The sequence below is a fragment of the Etheostoma spectabile genome, chromosome 8, assembly GCF_008692095.1.
Source record: "Etheostoma spectabile isolate EspeVRDwgs_2016 chromosome 8, UIUC_Espe_1.0, whole genome shotgun sequence".
Lineage (NCBI taxonomy): Eukaryota > Metazoa > Chordata > Actinopteri > Perciformes > Percidae > Etheostoma > Etheostoma spectabile.
This window is the reverse complement of record NC_045740.1, coordinates 24256802-24275756: the sequence shown is the minus strand read 5'-3', so window position 1 is coordinate 24275756 and position 18955 is coordinate 24256802. Positions and strand designations below refer to the sequence as shown.

Genomic DNA, 18955 nt, shown 5'->3' with positions numbered 1-18955 from the left:
GGGGGGGGTATTAAAGATTCTTATCTTCTAAGATTCTGAATCGATTCACAACATCCAAAAATACAAATATATAAAATTGTATTTTAAAACTTTTTTTTCTACAGAAGAGTCCTCATTATTACTTCTAATAGACCGAAATAATCGCAGGGTTTGGAAAACAAGTTGTGAAGGGGGTTAGCCAGGAAGGTAGCAACAATGTTGGCTCCCACTCACTTAAGATGGGCTGACCTTTAAGGTGGACCAGCTATTCTCTTTTTAGTGACGAGACACTCTAAAATTTTGCTCGGCAAAAAGTATTTCGGCAGAAAACTTCTGAATCAAACACACAAAGTCAATGTTGCGTGCGGTTTGTTTAAAATCCCACAAAATCCCAATTTTACAGTGTTGTTTTGTCTACACTTCAATTTTGAAATTAGTAAGTTTCTGAGAAATTAAAAGGCTGAAAGCCTAAAGGCTCAATTATATTCTGGAATGGACATTTACACGGACAGCTGTGGATACCATGAACGTGTAGTCGCTCGGTTCATACTATGTATGGAGGACGTGTCCCACACACACGCAAATACATTTTAGACAAATTGGCCGCACGTGGCACCCACACAGGGGCTACGCCTACACCGTCTGATGATGACATTTACATCCAGTGTTGGGCAAATTACTTCCAAAATGTAATACATTATAGATTACTAGTTACTGTCATTTGAGAGTAATGAGTTAATATTACTGTCTCTGAATTGTAATGCTTTACACTACTTTTGCATTAATTTTGAGGACAAGTCAAACGGACAAGTCGAACGGACAAGTCAAACGGACGTTTGACTTGGCAGCTAGCTTGTGAATTTCACCACTAGATCAATAAAGTCAATTATAGTGTAATTAAAACTCACTATCTACATTATTTACAGTAGATTTACAGCGGATATGTGAAAAGGTACATCGTCCTATTTGTTTAACAGTAATTTAGTTTTACTGCAAACCGTCACAGGAAGTGCTTTTATTTTGAAGTAGCCTACAGTGAAGTTGTCTGTTGTGTACTCTTGCTAGCTTGCCGGGATGAACGTGAGACGCTAGAAGTAAAACATGTCCGTCTGTTCACTTTGTTGTTTGTAAAACTGCAGCGTATTGACCAGTACATGGTTACAGTAAAAGACGAGCGTGTTTGGTCGTCATTTGAAGCCATTCCACTACAGGCTGATAAAAGCCAATGGTATTTACAGTGGAGCACTGTCTCACCTGTTACCGTCTCTGGTTCTGGTTCTGGCTCGGACTACGGCAACAGAGACGGGACAGCTTGCTTCAACCCAACGTAACTCCTGATTATAATAATATCCATCTCACGAATGTATCTGCAGTCACCTCAACCATCGAATACAGCAGCAGGAAATAACACGGCATTTGTTTCTCCGTGAACGAATGTTTCGCAGTGTTGAAACAGCAAAGCAGGTCGGCGTCGAACCCCGTTATGTGGGCACCCGCTCTACCAACTGAGTTATCCGGGCGCCCATTGCGTTACTCTTGTAACGCGTAACTCCCGGCTAGTAGACTGTATAATTTTGGCTTAAGTCTACCAATTTTCTTTATGTTACAGGAATCTTTTTTTATTTTTTTATATCAACTTAGGGCTTGCAGTAAACTGGTGGAAACCGTGCATGTGACTGAAATTATTTCAATAAGAAATGCTTTTATTTATTCTTGCTATGGTTCTAGAGATACCACAATGATGCGAGTGAAAGATAAAAATCAAATGCAACAAAGGTCATATGCAACTCAAACTGAAAATGTTGCAGGTACTTAACATCTGCCTTTACTCTCTGAATATAAAGATGCAGCCCCATGTGCAGTATAAGGGCATTAAGACAAACATAATTCAGTTAGATGCAATCATAACAGTGTAGGTAGCACGCACCGTCCAGCTAGTTTGCACAACCTGCTACTCAGGCTCTGTCCTCGTATTATTCTGACAGATTAAATAAATACTGACAAATCAACAGATGCTTTTGTTGTTTATTCAATGTCAGGGACTTTGAATGGAATCAGAAACTTAAAAGAAAGTAAAATATCTGATTGTTCATATTAACTGACAAAAAAATATATTTTGGGGCGTTTTCTTCCTTGTGTGTTTCACCAGACCTCTTCAGCAGGTTCCCACCAGCTAGCTAGCTAGCTTGCTGAGTCATGTTATGCTGACGGGTTTTTATTTGGTTTTGTCGGGGGCCAAATATCTTCTTAATCTGAACTTGGGTTAATGGGCCTACTATGTCACTGCCTGTCCCTTTACTAGGCAGCAGAGTGAGACATTAGTGGTGGCCAGCGTTGTCAACATAAAACAGCAGCATTTCACCACGCAGGTCTTTGAATGAAACTGGAATGTTTTGCTAATGTCTGGGTGAAAACACTGGGTCTTTTGTATTAAAATGGCTTAAGGACATGAACGATAGCCCAGACGTTTCAACTCCAGATGACTCTAAGAACTGTCAAAGACGCAACCGAGTCCTGCATGCGATATAAGATTTCCACCTTAAGGCCCTTTTGAATTTTACAAAATTTTAGTTTCAATATATTGCTATGTTGTGTCACTTAAGACTGGACATATGTGTAAACTGGATAGATGAGGCTAGACAACCTTATTGTACAGTTAGCAGAGATGGGTGTAGCCCTCGCCTGGAATAAACCTTAAACCCTTCACCATGAAACAGAGGGAATAAAACTGCTGTTAAATGTGCCAATACTTAGCCCATCAGTACATTTTATGACTCTTTCTAAGGGCTGTGCCTTTCTGTCAAAAACACCCAGAGAATTTCCGGGAAAGTTTCTGGAAGATGATTTCTTAAATAGAGTGGAGACTCTTGAGTCAGCAGCGTGGCTGTGGGCTAAACAAGCGCTTGAACCTGCTTTAATTGGACTGTGGGTCCAATAAAATGCTGCACACTCGAATACACAATTTGTTTTTATCTGCTTTTTGTAATGTTCTCTCTCCTCCCCGTCTCTCCAGAGTACATCATAGCGTTTACTGGGTATTTCTCTGCCAAAGCTCGCGGCCTGTACATCAGCAGCGCCCTGCGGAACTCCGGGGACCGAGCGCTGGAGTGGCACATTGTTCCCAGACAAAACCCAGCCTCCGACTTCCCCAGCGACTTTGAGCTGGTCCACATCCGCCAAGCTTTGCCCAGCAGCCTGCTGACCTTAGAAGACCACCCTTACATCAAGAGGGTGACGCCGCAACGCAAAGTGTTTCGCATGCTCAAATACATTCCCTGTAAGTCTGTCCTTCTGGTGTTATAGTGTAGAAAAAAAGGATCACAGTGTTTCTAAGGTTGGCACGCCTACCCAAGAAATATAAAACTCTGAAAGATACAGAAAGCTGTTTGTCTGCCGCAGTTCACAGAATGCCTCTTTGTTGAGTCAGGATTGTGTGTGTGCGTGTGCGTGTGCGTGTGCGTGTGTGCGTGTGTGTGTGTGTGTGTGATATCTCTGTCTTTTGAGGAGAGCTCTGCATCTTGTACCTTCTAAATTTATTTTGATGCTAATACTTTTGTTGTCAAATGTTGACTTTTACTTGTGTCCGAGTATTTTTACACTGTAGTATTACTACTTTTTGCTCTGAATACTTCTTCCCCCACTGCAAGTGGTTGACATCACACACACGCTGAGTTCATCAGTAGAAATTTTAAACAAAATTGTCTTCAACCTCAACAATTTTTATATGCAGTAGAAAAGGCTATGGACTGTACAATGGCTCACATAGACGCAGAGGGTTAAGGTTGCTAGGTGACTATGTCACTGGTTAGCCATGTTGTTCCACCCAATATTGTCCCAAATCACTTATCTGCCTAGGAAATCATCTAGTCTTAATTTGCTTTGCTATTTGTACTCAGGCCACGAGAAGTAATTAGGTTGTTGTTTTTTTGTTGTTGGCTCACATTTACTCCCAACATGCTAACCGGAGACATAGGATTCCATTCAATATGCTAAGCTAACTAGTGGCGGCGCTGCCGGTGTTGTATCGGACTAAAACAATGCATTCATTGAGACAAAAAAATGCGTTGGCCCACCTATCTACAGCTAGGGGAGACCATGATGAGCCCTATTTCAACAAACGGTGGAATGTTCCTTTTAGTGTGTGAATTGATTCTGAATGCATAAGAGCGCATGAGTGCATGTCAGAAATAAGCACCAGCTTTACATTACATGTGTTAAATTAATTCAATCCAAGCTTTTGCTGAAGGCCATATCTAAGACTGTAGTGTTTAGACTTTTGAGTTTTGTAATTAGTGGAGATTATTTGGATTGAGTTATTTGAAAAACAAAATAGAAACAGAAAAAAGTGATGTTTCAAGCAATGAGTGCTTGGAGAGTTTTTGCGGGGTCTTTACTCGGCCTCCTGGGAATGTAGATTTCTCTAGATAACACTTGAAGCTGCTTATAGAGTGGAATACCTGAGAAATGTAAGACTACGTGTCCTGGGTTTGTGTTGCATGAGTCAATACAGAGTCCATGATCCAGCTACCTAGAGAAGTAAATGAATTAGTGGGAAAGATACGAGAGAAGACCTCCCCTCTGCATTTTACTCCTACATTAAAAAACACCCTGCAGGACTCTGCTGCTCTTTTTGCTAAAGACCTCGTGATATTTTTTCTGTCCAAGGGATTCAAATTGGGTTGAAAGATTAGAATTGGCCTTGCATGATCAGCCTCACGTCCCAGCTAAAATATGGAAGGAGCGAGAGAGACATAAGGAAGGGAAAGAAAGTAAGCGAGAGAAACAGAGGATCAGAAAATGGTGAGCATGATTAAGTTAACTGGAGGATTGGGTTGTCTGCAACAGGGGCTGTAGTGGCAGACAGCAGGAGCAGGGCATCTAACTATTCCTTAAGCCCTTCATGGAGGATGAGTAAAAAATGTGTCCAAGTAGAATTTCAAATCCTAAAGTCTGAAGAGAAAAATACGTCGCTCATCTATTATGTGAGACAGGTTCGTCGGCGGGGGACAGATAGGTCAAACGTTGGAACTAGAATCTATTACCCAAACATTGCCAACCCAAAATCCAAACCTGTACTGTAGTCACATGGACACAGTATGTAGAACACTTTAGTTTTTATTTTTACCTTTGCTTTAACACAGTTGCTTTTGTTCTGTCTCTGTAGCGCCTGAACCTGCTGCACCCTGCAACGCCACCCGGCAGTCGTGGCAGTCATCCCGCCCTTTCCGACGAACCAGCCTGTCCCTAGGCTCGGGCTTCTGGCACGCCACGGGTCGCCACTCCAGCCGGCGTCTGCTGAGGGCCATCCCTCGCCACGTTGCGCAGATCCTGCAGGCAGACGTACTCTGGCAGATGGGCCACACCGGTTAGACCTCGCACCTTTATCTAGCTCTGAGAGAGGGCCAGCATAGAGGGGACGGGGATAAATGAGGGGTTGCTGTTAATGGAGGAATGCTCATAACAGAACTAAGACATCTTTATTTGTAGTTCTTGATTTAATCTCTCTCCTGTATGTACAGGTTCTGGTGTGAAGGTGGCAGTGTTTGATACAGGCCTGAGTGAGAAGCACCCCCATTTTAAGAACGTAAAGGAAAGGACCAACTGGACTAATGAAAAGACACTGGATGACGGTGAGGAGGAGGAACCTAGTGACGGCAATGTTAATGGATGATGCTCATGACTAGCAATCTAAATGTTAAAGACAGCCATGTTAATTATTTTATTGATGATATTTTTGGTGCTTTGGTGGGCGCTTGTTAGATAAAGCTCTGTTTCCACCGGAAATCCCACCGGGTGTCACTCTTTTCAGCCGGATGTCCATTACCCTTCGTTTGTTTGTGTTGTAATTTTAAACTCTGGTGAATTTATGAGAACTATGGTTTACTGCTCCTCAGATCGCTGCAGGGTAAATCCAGACAGCTAGCTAGACTACTTGTCCAATCTCAGAGGCTATTTTGCAGCGCCACTGCAGCTCAGCCCGGTGCGTAGCACCACCCATGACGATTGGGATTGCTTTAAAGAAAGGCCAGTAAACCAGAGTATGTTTTTCTCCCATCTTGGAATGCTGTGAGGGATAGCCAGACCCTCCTCTGCAGCGCTGTGGAGAAAGCTCTAACCCCCAGCCAAGGCTAGATGATGATGATCACTTTCTTGTCCTGTGTTTCAGGTCTGGGCCACGGTACATTCGTAGCCGGAGTAATAGCCAGTATGAGGGAGTGTCAAGGCTTTGCCCCCGACTCAGAGCTGCACATCTTCAGAGTGTTCACCAACAACCAGGTACTGTTCATGCCCTCAACATACCGCTGTGTTTCATTATTGTAGCAGTATAGTATAACCGAAAGCTAAAAGAAATGCATGTGCTAGAGAAGATGATGATTTGTGTTTTGGTGACTTAAAGGAGAATTCAAGTCCATTCCAGCACCAAGCTCTGTTGTTTGTCAATTCGGAGTGCTGTCAGTAGAGAGAGAAACGAAACCAATCGGTGCTGCCTACACCGTGTTATCTTCCTGCTAGAGTTAGCACCTAAAGGCTTAAACAGGGTATGTTTTAAACGTGTTTTTAGCCTCTAAACATGTTCAAAATGTCATTAGAAGTGCCTAGCCATGAGCAGTGATTCCTTCTGAGTGAACACAGTGAATCTGACTGCAGTAGATGTGAAACAAATGCATGAAAGTTCTGCTGATTCAGCTGGGTTTAGTTCCTGTGTTGATACTGCGAGGATTGCTTTGGGATTATCCACAAACTACAACACCAAAAAGAGATCCAAACATATTTTCAAAAATAAGCATATGCTTATTTTTTAAAAGTAAGTGCTGTAGTACAACTAGCAGGAGACATATTATAATTGTGGTAAGTTTGGAGACACTACCTTATTTAATCATTAAATTGATATTTTTGTTTAGTCTCTTTTCTGTGTTGTAGTTTGTAGACTAAGCTCTCTAACTGCCGTCTCAACACTGGAACTAAACAGAGCTGAATTAGCACAGCTTTCTGCATTCTTAAACCTCTACAGCAGTCAGATTCACTGTCTTCACTGGGTAGGAATCACTGCACATGGGTAGGCACTTTTAATGACAATCTGAACATGTTTAGAGGCTAAAAACACATTTGAAACTTGCCCTGTTAAAGCCTGTTGGGTGCTAACTCTAGCAGGAGGGTAACTCGGTGTAGGCAGCACCGATTGGTTTAGTTTTCCTCTCTACTGACAGCACTCCCAATTTACATACAACAGAGCTTGTGTTGGAATCGACCAAAATCCTCCTTTAAAGGACTAATTAAATAGTTATTTTAGTTATACACTATGTCGAACATAACCTCCCTAAAACCAGAAATTGCCATTTAATATTACACTGGTGTTTGTATGGATTAAAAAAAACATGGTACATGACATGTTAATGAGTGAGCTTTAGAGCCGCTGGTAGGCAGACTTTTAACCTTCAGTGGCTACTCCTGGTTTCTTTTCTTTGTGCTAAGCTAAACTCACTGGTTGCTAGTAGTAGCTTCATGTTAAATGGGCAGACAGAGTGGTTTCAATCTTTGCTTCCAACTCTCAACAAAAAAACAAGTAAATGTATTTCCCCAAAATGTCAAACTGTTCCTTTAAATAATATTGGAAAGCAGTGTTAGTTATTACTAGTACAATGTATGATTCACTGTTCTATTCAAGTGATGTGAATTCCAACTTCTTTGTTGTATGTGGTTTATTTAAATCATTGGTAAATGCTCCAGTGCAGCTTTGTGCACAGTAGTTCTACTGTCTGATCCATTGATCAACTTACCAGAAAAGATATAGCATGTGATGAGTATGTAATGTGTCTCTCCTCACCTCCCAGGTATCGTACACCTCGTGGTTTCTGGATGCTTTCAACTACGCCATCCTGAAGAAGATTGATGTTCTCAATCTCAGCATCGGTGGGCCTGACTTCATGGACCACCCCTTTGTTGATAAGGTAAAAGAGAAAGAGAAACACTCAGGAAGGCTACAGTCCCATGGTAGCAGTTGGCCAGCTTTGACTGATAATTAACCAGATGAGAACTGATAGCAGGTGCAGGGTTTGTTTCAGCATAGAGGACTTCTTGGCTAATCAGAGTTTTATCTCCAGAGTCAGGCTGCACTGGACTCTCTTGGTGATTCATTAAAAATATCACTTTTTAAACAATTTTGTTAATTAGGATTTAATTTACTCAAGCATGATATGCATTTTTGTGTGGCAAATTGTCAGAAATAACAGATGCACAGATTTCTGTTGAATAAGTTAACACAGACTCATTGCCTTTACTGTATCTGCACTCATGCTAACTGCCACCCCACCCCCCAGGTAAAACCCTGAGATGTTTGTCAAGGCATAGAAATAGTTAAATAACCACCGTTTCTCCCGCTGAGTTACACCCATTTTACAAAGTGTTAATGCGCTGGAAAAAAACTGCGCAAACGGGTCAAACCAGGTGAGCAGACGCGTGCATGGCAACGATTGAACTCAGCTCTGTAAAATGTGCACTTACAAGTTACAAGCTGAGAGCCCAAAGATGTTTGCCCCCTCTCAGGGCCTTTTGTGTATCACGTAAACCTAACCATGGGACCGTGGATCAGTATATTGTTAGGCATAAAGTGTAGCGTGTGAATGAAGCAGTCAGTTTTGACAACAAGACCCACTTGTACTATGTTCTCTGCAGTGCAGTCCCGGTAAAGAAAACTCTGAAGTAGTAATTAAGTGAAACCTATTGGGAAAATTCCATCTTATTCCCCAACCAATTTTCTTGTTTGACAGGTGTGGGAGCTCACTGCCAACAGAGTAATCATGGTCTCTGCTATTGGCAACGATGGACCTCTGTATGGGTACGCAAATCACTTTCACTTCTAATTATTCTGCAGGTCTTTTAAAAAGGCTTGAACAACATTGAATTCAGTTGTCTTAAAGTGTTTCTCTTTTAAATTTTATTTACAAAGCTCTTGAATATTTCTTCTTGCCTGCTTTAGACAGTGAAATAAGTACTCAATTTTTATCCGGTTGCTATCATTCTACCTGTATTAAAGGTCCGATGTGTAGGAATTTCTCCCATCTAGCCATCGTATATTGCAATCTACTCTCTCGCACCACACAGTTCAAAATCACACATTACAGCTACAGTAGCCTTCAAAAAAAAGTTTTTTTGCTTTTTCGGTATCCTTTTGCTTTTTCTGGGTGAAGACTCCTGTTCCTGAAACTTGGATTTTATATATGTGCATGAGGCGGAGTGCCAATCTGAAGAGTCGAAATTTTCCCATTGGGCTGGTAGTGTTTTGAGGCTGCTCCGGCGGGTCTGATCGGCCGCTGGCCGCTCCGGCCGCCGCTGCCCACTGGTCAAACTCACCTGCACGGCGGGCCGTAGCAGCTTCTTATTTCCCAACATTTATCTCTCCCCGGCACCCAAGGGCCGGTGGTCTGCAAATTTTCCCGGTAGATTTTTTTTGTCCCGCTCCACCGCAACACTCCGCCGCAGAATGTATTAAGAAAACGTCCGATCATCCACGTTTACTTCTTCTTCTATGGCTTCGTAGCAGACGTTTTTGTAAAAATAGGCTAATGATTGTGTCATAACCATGCGCAATGCTGCCGCATAGTCGACAAATAACCGTATTGCCAGGAGAAGCTCGCAGACGGTTTTGACTTACATCCTCCGTTTAGGTTTAATTACTAACGTTAACTAGCATTTTAGTTAGCAGTAATTAGCCTGTGTCTATGTTATCTCCTAACATATACCTACACTCTCCGTCTCTGCTGATTGGGAATGATTGAGATTTCTCTTGGCACAGCTACCAGAAGACTTACGACTTTCAAACAGGGTACCCACGTCACAACTACCTCGTCAAGCTCAGTTGGAGGCTGCACAGTAACGCCAAGCCATCACCGGAAAAGGGCTTCTATTTTCCTTCTGTGGTCTCCTTCCAGAACAACGGGATCTGTTGGTCCACTTCTTTAACTGTCTATAAGTCAACCCCAGTTCATGCGAGCGCAAATGTAACATTTCAAGCCAAAAGGAATACTTGAAATTGATGGTGGTGGTCAATTTTCATAAAAAAGGACAAGTTTGTGAAGTGCAATACAGATTTTTTAAATGAACAACTAAAAAAGTTACACACTTGACCTTTTAACACTGTTGCTACTGCTGGCTATGTTAGCTAGGAAACTCATTGACTCATAGTGGGCAAGTTTTGATTTAAGCAAAGACTTGCGTGAAGTTATGCTAGGTCACATTAATTGAATGAATGATATCATTAGCATTATAGTATATTGCTGGGAGCTACTGACAAACGTGTAATAATTCTAGGCCATATTGTACCTACTGGTTTTCCTTTGTACTTTCATAATTTGTAACCCCTGCAGAAACCCTTTTCAGTAAATACTGTATAGTGATATTTTAATAATACTACCAAAGAAGCAAGTTACCACAAGTGATGCACACATCTCTGAATAGTTAAAGTGAGACTGCAACTTTTTGCAAAATTGTTGAATTCACAACTTCACACACACACACACACACACACACACACACACACACACACACACACACACACACACACACACACACACACACACACACACACACACACACACACACTATACTATGGGAGAGCCCTGCAGTGAAAAGTTCACTGATTCAACGTTTGGACCAACCCAACATCCCGCTGCGGTGGCCAATCGTGTTTCAAGCGATTTGATGCGCTGTGGGAGTCAGTACAGTCAACGGGGAACATTGCTGCCTCCATCTCTGCCACACGAAAGTTTCAAAACACTGTGACAGTAAAAAACAAAACACAAGCATGCAGCAAATGGATATTTTCCTCATTTTAAATATTCTTTGTGTGGAAGAATCTCTCTGTTGTTGAATGCCATCCTCGTTAATTTGCATACAGTTCTTACTTTCCCTACACCATTTAGACTTTAATTATCCAATTGAGCCCCCTGGCCATCTGGGTTTTATGACCCTGCTAAACATCTGCTTACTGTTCCTTAACAATAAAATACCATTAAAAGTACAAAATAAGAGAGAGACACTTTTTAGACTCTTTTTTTTTTTTCTGAACTACCATATTGTTGTGCTGAGATGGAACAGGGAACTGTTCATTGAACTCCTGTAAACAACAAATTAAAGTAAGTTTTTTTTTCTCTCTCTCTCTCTCAGCACCCTGAACAACCCAGCAGACCAGATGGATGTGATCGGGGTCGGAGGCATCGACTTTGAGGACAACATTGCTAGGTTTTCCTCCAGAGGCATGACAACCTGGGTGAGTTCCTCCAGGAACACACACTCAGTCCCTCACAGGCAGAAAAGTTCAGTTTTAGAGCCGACATCTAACCTCCGCTTTATATGCTGGTCAACCATAACGTAAGCTCCTGATCTCTCATCCATATCCCATCAGCCATTCACACTCGCCCACACGCGCACACCACTTTTTTATCAGTGGGGAAACATCTGCTTTGGGATATGAGTAGGACTTTCTTTGATCCAGTCTGTCTCTACGCCCCCTCAACGACTGTCAGCCAGCCATGAAGAGGGCAGAAGAAACAGACAGCACTCACTCACCTACTCGCCAACAAGTTATGTGCAAATATTTTTGTTGGCCTTGAGTGTGCAGTAGAGTACATCTACCACTCAGTCACATCACACACCCAATGTCTGCAGGATGCCCATATTTCCAACCGTAGTGGAGTTTTGGGAGAGTTGTAGCGTGGCTTCAGATTGGCTCTGACTGAGAGAGACAGAGTGTGACTTCATGGTTTGGATACAATAGCATGAACTGAAAAATGCATTTTAGTGTTGAATAATAGCTATTTTATATTTGGAATTGTGTGTGTAGGTGTGTATCAAGCGGGACAGCATTTCAGTTAAAAACTATGGCTTGATACACTCTAAATCGCGTGTCAAACTTGAGGCCCACGGGCCAAATGTTTCTGATTTTTTTTTTTCTTCTCACTTTTCCCAACGCTTTTGGCGCTTTTTGCCAAACATTTTTGCTACTTTTTCTGATGTTTGTTGCGTTTTCCGACATTTTCCCCAAGTTACTTATTTTGGGAATTACAGCTTGTAAGTGAGAAGACTATATAAGACATGCAATCATACAGTAAAATATGTTTGACATTTCAATGAAATAAAAGCATTAGGGGTGTGCAAAAAAAATTGATTCCCTTTAATTTTGCGATTCAAGCTCTACAGATTCAAAATTGATTCATATAAAAAAAAAAAAATTGTAATGGCAAATCACAAAGCACAACACGGCACGTGACAATGGCGTGTATACTATCACATGGGAAAGGTAAAAACATTTACATACGTGAATTGTTTTTTTTATTATTGAAAATTGATTTTGAATGGAATCTTGAGCCTAAAAGTCAATATTGAATCATGACATTTTCTGAATCATGCACCCCTGAAAAGCATGTTCATAAACTAAACATGTCTGGCCCTTGATGTGATTTTTTGTTTTTCAGTGTGGCCTTTGCAGAAGTTAGGTTTGACACCCCTGATCTAAATGGATTGACTGCAGATATGTTTGGCTGCCTTCTGGGCTGCTCCAGAAACCTCAGTCAGTCTCTGTCTTTATCTCATGATCTGTGTCCGTCTCCCATCTCTGTACAGGAGCTGCCGGGGGGATATGGTAGGGTGAAGCCCGACATTGTCACCTACGGTTCTGGCGTTCGTGGATCAGGGTTGAAGGAGGGGTGTCGCTCTCTGTCTGGTACCAGCGTGGCCTCTCCCGTGGTGGCTGGTGCCGTGACTCTCCTGGTCAGGTCAGTAAACCGGACTACATTGTCATTAAGTGACTGGAGTTTGATCTTGTTATGCTTGCTACAAAGTCTTAATCATTTGAAATTTTATCAAGATATTGTTCAATTGTGTGTTTATCTGTCGAGGTCTCTGGCTGCTAAAAAGAAGCTTTTTCCTCGCCGCTGTCGCACCAAATACTTGCTCTCAGGGGGAATTATTAAAGTGCTCGTATTATGTACAATAATTGTATTTTGAAGTTGAACCAGAAAAGATTTGGGTAGCTCCTCTTTTCACCCTGTGTGTTGAGCTCTCTGTTTTAGCTACAGAGTGAGGCATCTCACTTCTGTTTGTTGGGAGTTGCATGCACAGTAACTAGGTAATCAGTTGCAGAGTACGAAGGCGTGCCACGCTAGCAGCGATTGGTGAGCATTATAACGTGTGTTACAAAGTGACGAGCGTTCGTCACAGACGTAAAGGCTGGACTACAATAGAGCTGTTTGGAGCAATTGGTGAACAGTGTTTTCTCTGGAAGATGTTAAGTCCCTTCGGGGTGGGGGAGGGGCTTTTTCACTTTGTAAACTTTGTTTTCCAGACTCAGTGCTACAGACACATTTTAGTCCGTACAAAAGATATTTAGGTTGAATACCTGGCCTCAGTCAGCTACAATATATGTGAGGAAATCTCTCTCTGCCTTAGCCCCCCTTCCTGACAAAGTCAGAGACCAGGGTCAGTTACAGAGCAGCAAATAATTGGTACACCCGGTACAATCTTGTGAAGTTTAAAGATTTTAAAGGTAAATGGTTTAACTGTAAAGCAGCCAAAATGTACAGTGTATGTTTTATTATTCTGGCAATCTAATCATGAAAACATGTCTCTTTTAGCAGGAGAGTCACTGGATGTGACTAGTGTGTGGCGTAGTTTTAGATGACGTCTGGAGCTCTCTGAGGCTGACGTGATGACACTCCAAGGAAGAGTGTCCAAGTGAGGGCTGTTAAAGCTGACCTGTAGAGGAGTTTGGAGGAGAGAGAATACATGTAGCTGTTCTAAAGCTCAAGGTGGTGTAATTATACAGTACCTCTGTGCTGTAATCCTGAACAGTTGGAGGTGATGGTGCACTTGATATGACACATGCCTTTGGTGTGGGAGACCTAGTTTCGATTCCCACTGCGATACCTCAACATGACATAGTGGTTGTAAGTCGCTTTGGATGAAAGCGTCAGCTAAATGAGCAGTAACATGAGCAGCCAGTGAAATGTGTCCCAGAGGGAGGAGGTGTGACTGATCAATGTCGGGTATTATCCTCACTCTGTCACTATACCTCCTTTACACGTCAAAGCCCTCCTGTTGCATAGCTGTAGCTAAGCCGATTTTGTGAGCTCATGTTGCCGGGTTAAACATACCACCCTTGTTGACAACGGGCACCTTTCCCTTCTCCCAGGAGAATGCCACACGCTGTGCCATTCTGTTCTGAATGAAACACTGTTGGAATCTGACACCAGCAGACTCACAGCTCCACACACTGACCCAGCCTGTCCTCCTCTGTCCTCCAGCACCGTCCTGAACAGGGAGTTGGTGAACCCAGCCTCCATGAAACAGGCTCTGATCGCCTCGGCCCGCAGGCTGCCGGGGGTCAACATGTTCGAGCAGGGCCACGGGAAGCTAGACCTGATCAGAGCCTACCAGATCCTCAACAGTTACAAACCTCAGGCCAGGTAGATGTTTCCGTTTCAGTGCACGCAAATCCTAAAGCAGCACCGACGTCTGTTCCTCAGCTACATGGATCTCACAGTGGATGTGTTTACATGCAGTGTACAAAAACGATTATATTCGTTTTAAAGCCATACTCCGATTTCTCAAACGCCATGTAAACACCTTACCTATGAAGGTAAATGTGGTACAAAATGGGAGAACTTGTAGAATACGATGTGAGAGCTTGCAGAACAAAAAATCTGAACTTAAAAGTTGGAACTTTAAAAAGTTGCACTTGTAAAAAAGTAAATAAAAATATGCACACACAGGATCTGAATTTGAAGTCACGCAAAGGGGGGGAAAAACGTGAGAGCTTGTAAAAGAAATCTGAAGATGTAAGTTTAAATTTGCACTCGTAGAAAATATTCACACACCTGTATTCTGAATGTGAAGTCACAGAAAAATATTGATTGGTTGATTGATATTTACATGAACACAATGACAGCTGCAAACTTGTAATGCAACATTTACTTGTATACTTTTTTTTTTTTTACTCGGGTTAATTTTCAATCCCAACCACATCTTAGTGATTACAACCTCTCAAATCTGTCACGGCAACTTCACATACACTACCGTTCAAAAGTTTGGGGTCACATTGAAATGTCTTTATTTTTGAAGGAAAAGCACTGTACTTTTCAATGAAGATAACTTTAAACAGTCTTAACTTTGAAAAAATCACTCTATACATTGCTAATGTGGTAAATGACTTCTAGCTGCAAATGTCTGGTTTTGGTGCAATATCTACATAGGTGTATAGAGGCCCATTTCAGCAACTATCACTCCAGTGTTCTAATGGTACAAGTGTTGTTATGGCTCAGAAGGCTAATTGATGATTAGAAAACCCTTGTCATCATTGTACACATCTGAAAACAGTTTAGGTCGTTACGAAGCTACAAAACTGACCTTCCTTTGAGCAGATTGAGTTTCTGGAGCACACTTTTGTGGGGTCAATTAAACGCTAAAATGGGCAGAAAAAAAGAACTTTCATCTGAAACTCGACAGTCATTCTTATCCTTAGAAATGAAGGCTATTCCATGCAAGACATTGTAAGAATTGAGATTTCCTACAACGGTGTGTACTACTCCCTTCGAGGACAGCACAAACAGGCTCTAACCAGAGTAGAAAAAGAAGTGGAGGCCGCGTTGCACAACTGAGCAAGAAGATAAGTACATGAGTCTCTAGTTTGAGAAACAGACGCAGGGCCCCAACGGCATCTTCATTAAATATACCCGCAAAACACCCGTGTCAACATCTACAGTGAAGAGGCGCGCGGGATTCGGGTTTCAGGGCAGAGTGGCAAAGAAAAAGCCATATCTGAGACTGGCCAATAAAAGAAAAAGATTAAGATGGGCAAAAGAACACAGACATGGACAGAGTTAGACTGGAAAAAAAGTGTTGTGGACGGATGACCAAGTTTGAGGTGTTTGGATCACAAAGAAGAACGTTTGTGAGACGCAGAACAAATGAAAGGAGCTGGAAGAATGCCTGACGCCATCTGTTAAGCATGGTGGAGGTAACTGATGGTCTGGGGTTGCTTTGGTGCTGGTAAGGTGGGAGATTTGTACAGGGTAAAAGGGATTCTGAAAAAGGAGGGCTATCATCCCATTTTGCAACGCCATGCCATACCCAGTGGACAGCGCTTGATTAGAGCAATTTCATCTACAACAGGACAATGACCCTAAACACACCTCCAAATTGTGCAAGAACTATTTAGAGCAGAAGCAGGCAGCTGGTATTCTATCGGAATGGAGTGGCCAGGCAGTCACCAGATCTGAACCCCATTGAGCTGTTGTGGGAGCAGCTTGACCGTATGGTACGCAAGAAGTGCATCAACCAATCCAACTTGTGGAGCTGCTTCTGGAAGCGGGGGTGCAATTTCTCCAGATTACCTCAACAAATTAACAGCTAGAATGCCAAGGTCTGCAATGCTGTAATTGCTGCAAATGGAGGATTCTTTGACAAAAGCAAAGTTTGATGTAAGAAAATCTTATTTCAAATACAAATCATTATTTCTAACCTTGTCAATGTCTTGACTCTATTTTCTATTCATTTCACAACGTATGGTGGTGGTAATAAGTGTGACTTTTCAGGAAAACACAAAATTGTTTGGGTGACCCCAAACTTTTGAACGGTAGTGTATATATGTGCTCTCTCGCATCACAAAGTGGCGAATCTGCGCGTCTGGATTTTTGCAACACCTTTGGCGATACATTTGGTGCATGCATCACCAGATGAGGGACAACTCTGTCCGGCTTATTAATAGCACGGAAGCTTGGTGGACTAACCAGCCAGCCCGCTTCTTAATAATAAACACCTTTTAATTATCTAAACACTTTTTAACACTGAAACACTGGTGATGAGTTCCAGGTCCTGCAGCAGCAGACGGACCGTCATCAGTGGGTAAAAGGTGCCAAGTTCTGCGTTCCTGTCGAGAATTGCATCCTCAAGGGAAAATAAGGATTTTTAAGAGCATTAAGGAACATTCTTTAGAAATTATTGTTGCTGCCCAAGCGGGTGCAATTCTTGGCAGGGATGTAATATGCACAACTACAGCAAAGCAAGCTCTGGTCATGGCCGGGGGATGGGCCGCTGCTACCGGTGTCGGGCTCTTCGTGTTCCGCTGGAGCGCCGACTGCAGGTCGAGGTCGTCAGCAAAGCTTTCTGGTAATGTTGCAACGCTGGCCGATCCCCACTGATGAAGGCCCTTCTGCGGCTGCAGCACCTGGAGCTCACCACCAGTGTTTCCGTCTTAAAAAGTGTTTAGTTTTGTTTAGTTTTTCCCCACAATTGTTTGAGTCACTGTCCTCCTGTGTAACCTTGCTTCTGTATGTCACGTTACAGGTTACACATATAGGACATATATGTGTTGACATTTTTTATATTAGGAGTAACCCCTTAAGATGTAGCATCTTTTTCAAGGGATTCCTTAACAATAAATAAATAAACAGTACAATCATAATCAGGGTTTCATACTAAAATTTGTGAAATCCATGAAATAATAAACCTTTCTTGTTACAAACAATAACAGAAGATGGGAATCATTTCAAAAATGTTTTAGCTATCTATGATTGTTTGATTGCTAACGTTAGCTCAAAACGCCATTCAAGTGACAGCCTTCATTGTGTTTGATTGCTAGCTTGTAGCCAGCAGTGAACAAACTTCATTATGTAGGTTCATTTTCACTGTATTGACATTACAGAAGTCTCTCGTTAGTTATCATATTGCTTGTCACAAAGTGACGCATGCGCAACTCACATCTGCACTTGATCTCCATCGGGGTTTGACAGACACAAAAAAAACATCGTAATCAGTAAGTCATAATCAAGTTTGAGGCAGACTAAGAATGAAACTGCATATTAATAATATTAGAAGAAGTGTTATCATGGTATTGTATAGGATTACGAACAGGTGGAGTTGGTACTGTAATAGGAAAACAGGGCATTTTTAAAGGAGTGGTAAGATAGAATGTATCAAATGTTTACAGGTAGATTATTCCAATCTGAGGGGGCTTTAAACCTAAAGGTACACATATAGTAATACAGTATCCTTTCCCGTCCTTGTCTTCTGCCAGTCTTTCTCCCAGCTACATCGACCTGACAGAGTGTCCGTACATGTGGCCTTACTGCTCCCAGCCCATCTACTATGGAGGAATGCCCACTATCGTCAATGTGACCATTCTCAACGGGATGGGTGTCACTGGCAGGATTGTCGACAAGGTGCACACATGAAATCTTTTTTTTATTCTCTATTAAGTTAGATGCTACTGCACAAACAACACACTTTTCTAAATATCACTTCAAGTTCTGTAAGAGGACATGGGATGGACTGAGCTGGTTTTTCGTCATAATGAACTCCAGAGTTGTTAAAAACATCTTCACTGTAAGCCCTCTGAAAGAAGCTCTCTCCCTCTTCAGCCCATCTGGCAGCCCTACCTCCCTCAGAACGGGGACCACATCGACGTGGCCGTCTCTTACTCTCCCGTGCTGTGGCCGTGGGCCGGCTACCTGGCTGTGTCCATCTCCGTGGCCAAGAAAGCGGCATCGTGGGAGGGGGTCGCTCAGGGCCATGTGATGGTCACGGTGGCGTCGCCTGCAGAAAATAATGTGAGTCTTCTAAGCACCTTTAACCTTTACCAGACCACTGGTCCCCCAAACCTTATTTGTCTCACATACCCTCACATCCCTGTCCGATGGCCTAAATTGGGCCGCAAACATTACTTATAATAACAGTATATATATGTTTATTTGATTCGCAGCTGCTACATATAATGTTTTGACCTCGACAACCCAACTGCATTGTAGGGAAAGTGTTTTAAATAGCGTTTAAAAATAATAATAATAAAAGACAATGTGCAGCGGCTGGTGTTGATAGTGTGGTTCATCTATGTGTGGGAAAACACTGGATTCAGGTTGATACAAGGTGTGTACTGTGGAGTCAGCCTATCTTAGCTGGAAGCTCACTTTTTAATACTACATTTACT

The 18955-nt window shown here is 42.3% G+C and overlaps 1 protein-coding gene across 2 annotated transcripts in view; it reads left to right on the top strand.

Moving 5' to 3' along the window:
* mbtps1 (membrane-bound transcription factor peptidase, site 1) overlaps positions 1-18955 on the top strand; it is a 38679-nt gene that overhangs the window by 9106 nt on the left and 10618 nt on the right. For both annotated transcript variants that reach the window (XR_004333147.1, XM_032524139.1), the window contains exons 3-13: positions 2993-3256; positions 5144-5344; positions 5499-5609; positions 6146-6255; positions 7812-7928; positions 8748-8815; positions 11143-11245; positions 12598-12749; positions 14277-14438; positions 18047-18191; positions 18390-18578. Coding sequence is in view for 1 of the 2 variants with exons in the window: in XM_032524139.1 (XP_032380030.1) it covers positions 2993-3256; positions 5144-5344; positions 5499-5609; positions 6146-6255; positions 7812-7928; positions 8748-8815; positions 11143-11245; positions 12598-12749; positions 14277-14438; positions 18047-18191; positions 18390-18578 (1622 nt within the window). In the remaining variant the exon portion in view is untranslated. The remainder of the gene's footprint in view (positions 1-2992; positions 3257-5143; positions 5345-5498; positions 5610-6145; positions 6256-7811; positions 7929-8747; positions 8816-11142; positions 11246-12597; positions 12750-14276; positions 14439-18046; positions 18192-18389; positions 18579-18955) is intronic.